The sequence below is a fragment of the Bidens hawaiensis genome, unplaced genomic scaffold (genome assembly GCF_021521415.1).
Source record: "Bidens hawaiensis isolate Kalapana, Puna unplaced genomic scaffold, B.hawaiensis_p1.1 tig00038664_1, whole genome shotgun sequence".
Classification (NCBI taxonomy): domain Eukaryota; kingdom Viridiplantae; phylum Streptophyta; class Magnoliopsida; order Asterales; family Asteraceae; genus Bidens; species Bidens hawaiensis.
Window position 1 is genome coordinate 174937 of NW_027496801.1, and position 4253 is coordinate 179189.

The following is a 4253-nucleotide window of genomic DNA, read 5'->3' on the forward strand; positions in this document are numbered from 1 at the left end:
TGTATTTGTTAAGGATTAGAGTGATATAAATAAAAGTTATTTATAATCAAGTTAATTACCACCATCAAGAATACACAAAAGTTTAGACTCAGTTTTAATACATATTATTTTCTAAGAAAATTGGTTTCAGATAATCCTAACAATGCCAATTGGTAAATAACAGTCCCAATTTAACACTTAGCTAGTGGCGGTCCTAACTAAAGTTGTATTTGTTAACAATGGTCATTCACTAACAGAACATTAACGCCGTTAGTTGCAGGTCACCGGAAAAACGTTGTTAGCCAGAAAAATCACATTTTTTGTCGAAAAACTCAATCTTTTCAACCAAAACCTCTTTGTAACCTTAGATCGGAAATTTGTGAATATGTTTCTAGTAAAGCCTCAGTTATTGAGGTACTTGAAACCCTAAAACCACCTTCGAAGTAACTTGGTGACGAGTCAATTGGTGATGGTGTTCAGGTTGAGTTTTTCAATGAAAAATGTGAGTTTTCCAATAACGTTTTTCCGGAGACCTGCAACTAACGGTGTTAGAGTTATGTTAGTCGCGGACCATGGTAAACAAATACACCTTTAGTTGAGACCGTCACCAACCAAGTGTTAAGTTGAGATTGTTATTTGCCAATAGGGCATAATTGTGATTATTTAAAACTAATTTTCCATTTTCTCTTATAATGTATAACAGAAAGACATGTTAAAAAAAATATTATGTTTAATAAGAGGCGCATCTCATGTCGTAAGTTCAAACTCTCAGTCGACCAATTTGTACGTCTATCTATTACAATGTTAGGGTGGCGGGTATTGACTCGATACGACCTTAAAACGTTACATTGATCGATTCGAAAACTTAACTAAAAAGTACAGTTTTCTTGAAAAGACGTTTTAATCAAAACATATCATTAATTGTTCTAGCTTTTCAACACCAACATTATCTTACAATAATATGGTTGTGACAGTATATAAAAGTTTTAATGTGACCCTAAACATGATTAGGGTGTAACAATTTTGCAATCTACACCAATTACAAATCTAAAATAAAAGACAAAATTAATAAAAGAATGAACAAATAGTATAACTATTAATGTATAATCATGCAACCAGTATAAATTGTTTGCTGAGTTGATGCTTCATGGAAACCAATATTAATCAGTGCTGGAGGTTTCTTGCATCTATTACTTCCTTCAGTTTTGTGACAAGTAACTCTTGATCCTCCAAACTAAGGCTTCTTAATATCTATTATTATGTTAATAACAATAATAAAATCCATTAGACGGGTCAGTAAGGCTGTAAACGAACCGAACGAACACGAGTAAGGCCTTGTTCACGTTCGTTTGTTGAGGAGATAATGTGTTCATGAATGAGATTTTATGTTCATGTTCGTTCATTAAGGAAATGAATTAATGTGTTCACAAACGGTTCACGAACACAAATAAAATCGGCAGATCCTAGAGATTGAGACCAATGTATTCATCAATGTGAATAATGAAAGCTTTTAAACGAATAGAACAAACACGAATCCTATGTTCGTGTTTTGTTCGTTCATTTAACTTTAAACAAACACGAACGCTTAATCGAAAAAATATTTATGTTCATGTTTGTTTATTTAAACCATGAACATTTGTGTTTAAACATGTTCGTTTGTTTAAAATCTAAACGAACATAACTGAACAAAGATAAACGAACATATATGAACATATGTAAATGAACACAAACAAACATAAACGAACATAAATGAAAACACTTAAATGAACATAAATTAACAAATATAAAACGTTTAAGTAGATAACTTATCCAGATAATATTTAATTATTTTCCAGATAAATAAACAGACATAAATGAACATAAACGAACATTCATGAACATAAATGAGCTAATGGAGCATATGTTCATGTTCGTTCGTTTATTAAATAAACGAACATAAACGAACTTCCCGCCGAATAGTTCATGAGCAGTTCACCGAATGCTCAGTTCATTTACAAGCCTACGGGTCAGCATTGGTTTTAAAAAGCGCATGTCACGTACACGAGCTGCAAATATTTGCATTGCACCTCACATAGTCACATTGTTGGATTGATGGCTCGCATAAGGCGCGCTTTTTTAAATAAGGGGTCTGTCAGCCTGATAGTCAGTATTTATTATTAAATTCGGGTAACATCAACACTTTTGTCTTAACGTATTGCAAGTGTTTAGTGTTAGTGTTAGATGTGATTATATAAAACTTTTATTATTTTTTAATAATATGATTTCGGACGTTTTATGCGTCAAAAATTTCATTTTTGTGTTTCCATCTGTTAAACAGATTATGTTTTAAGTAGGATCTACATATGAAAAACAACATACCTGTTCAAAAAGAATCTCAACCGGATAATATTGTGGGATAACAAAAGATTGATGGTAGATGTAAGCAAAAACAGCCATTACCATCTGCAAGCATTGTTTAAAAAAAAACACACGAGTTATACGCCTTTTATATTTTCATCACAACCCGTTTGAAATAAAATATGACCGAACTCTACTCACTCGTAACTACATTACCTGACAATCCATTCGGTCAGTAAAGCCACCATGTCCTGGAATACTGCCACCAAAATCCTTAAAAAAATAACAATATATTAATACATAAAATGAAATTTCAGGGTTAAACGATGAAAACCGACGCACACCTTAATTTTGAAGGCTCGTTTGAACCCGCTTGCAAAAAAGCCTCCGAATGGTGCTATAACCGACGCAAATAAACCAAGGCACAATGCATGCCACTGCACTGGTAAAACTGTTATTTCTTTCCATGGTAGCTGCATGCATTTGCAATGTTTTTATAAAAAAAGTTACCTTTTTATTTTAATACAGTTGTTATTTTTTTAAATATAAGGGATTTAACACATACCACTTGAGATATCTCTCTGGGCAACTCAAACATTTCTGGCTTAAAATATGGGCCTGGATCACATTCAAGCCAACCTGTTGAAAAATCCTGCATAGCAGCCTCAAAGTTAGATATTGTAATAGAAGTGGCAAATGGGCCAAAACACTTTTGTTCAAATTTAAAAAAAAACTTTTATCAACAATTAGTCTGCCAAATATGATTACAAAAACTAATGAGTAAACTGCGGTTTTCGTCCCTGTGATTTGTCCAAATTTGCAGTTTAGTCAAATACTTTCAAATTTGCTATTTTTGTTCCTGTGATTTCATTTTACTTGCAATTAATCCCGATCCCACTAACTCCGTTAAGTCTGGTCGTTAAACCCATCAGTGTGCCACTTTCGTGAGCGGCAGTTTTGTCCTTTTTCTCTCCAAATAAACCCCAAGCCTAATTTGCAAGCCCCCTCACGTGAGGGGTTAGGGTGTATATGGGGAAAAAAGGACAAAATTGCCTCTCACGTGAGGGGCATGCTAATGGGTTTAACGAACAGACTTAACGGGGCTAGTGGGGTTGGGTTTAATTGCAAGTAAAATGAAACCACAGGGATGAAAATCGAAAATTTAAACTTTTGGACTAAAACCACATATTTAGACAAACCATAGGGACGAAAACCGCAGTTCACTCAAAACTAATTTATTTTAGTAATAAGCTATCTTTAAACAAGAATTAACCTACTTGGCCCGTTTAACTTGTTTGGCCGGTGCACGATAAATACATAGCCCAAAGTATTTAAATTTTAAACTTACTCTTCTTGGACATGTCATCCACTGGTAATGACCCAAAACATTTGCAAGCTACATAAAAGATTATATTAAGTCTTTAGAATAACAGAATAATAACTTCTGATCTTAAAAATAATAAATCTGACTTTAAGTAGTGAAGAGGTAGGTCCCAGCAGAGCCCAGTTGGACCCACAGGACTCACCTTGAAGAGAGACGTCTGCGCAGAAACCAACTGGATCCGCAGGACCCACCATGCTCAGAGACGTGACGTCCTTACGCGCAGTACGCAAGCTGTTCCCAGCAGGAAATGCCTCCCAATGGTGTACTCCGCCTGTTCCCGCAGCTGCGGATACAAGCCATCAGGGAAGGCCACCCGCGCAGCAAGGCTATACTCACAAGGCACTTAGCTCTCAATAATTCAGTAGTCACCTGAAGGAATGAGCAAAGCCGGGAACAATCCCGCACAAAGGCGGGAGGGGGAATACTCCCGCCCAAATGAGCCAGTCCGTACGATACTGGAAGATCTTTTGTATTGTACCTGACGAGGTATGGGCAAAAGATCTGACCAGAGATACGACAGCCCATTGACAACAGTATGGCGAGCAGCATGCTC

General features: G+C 35.6%; 1 protein-coding gene across 1 annotated transcript; it reads right to left on the bottom strand.

Moving 5' to 3' along the window:
* Positions 1–2267: 2267 nt before the first annotated feature.
* Positions 2268–3712, bottom strand: LOC143590564 (phosphatidate cytidylyltransferase 2-like; the record flags this gene model as incomplete). Its single annotated transcript, XM_077071006.1, has 6 exons — positions 2268–2285; positions 2338–2421; positions 2533–2589; positions 2661–2789; positions 2882–3025; positions 3665–3712. Coding segments are annotated over 6 exons (480 nt in total), but the record flags the coding sequence as incomplete, so codon positions are not given.
* Between the last annotated feature and the right edge of the window lie 541 nt (positions 3713–4253).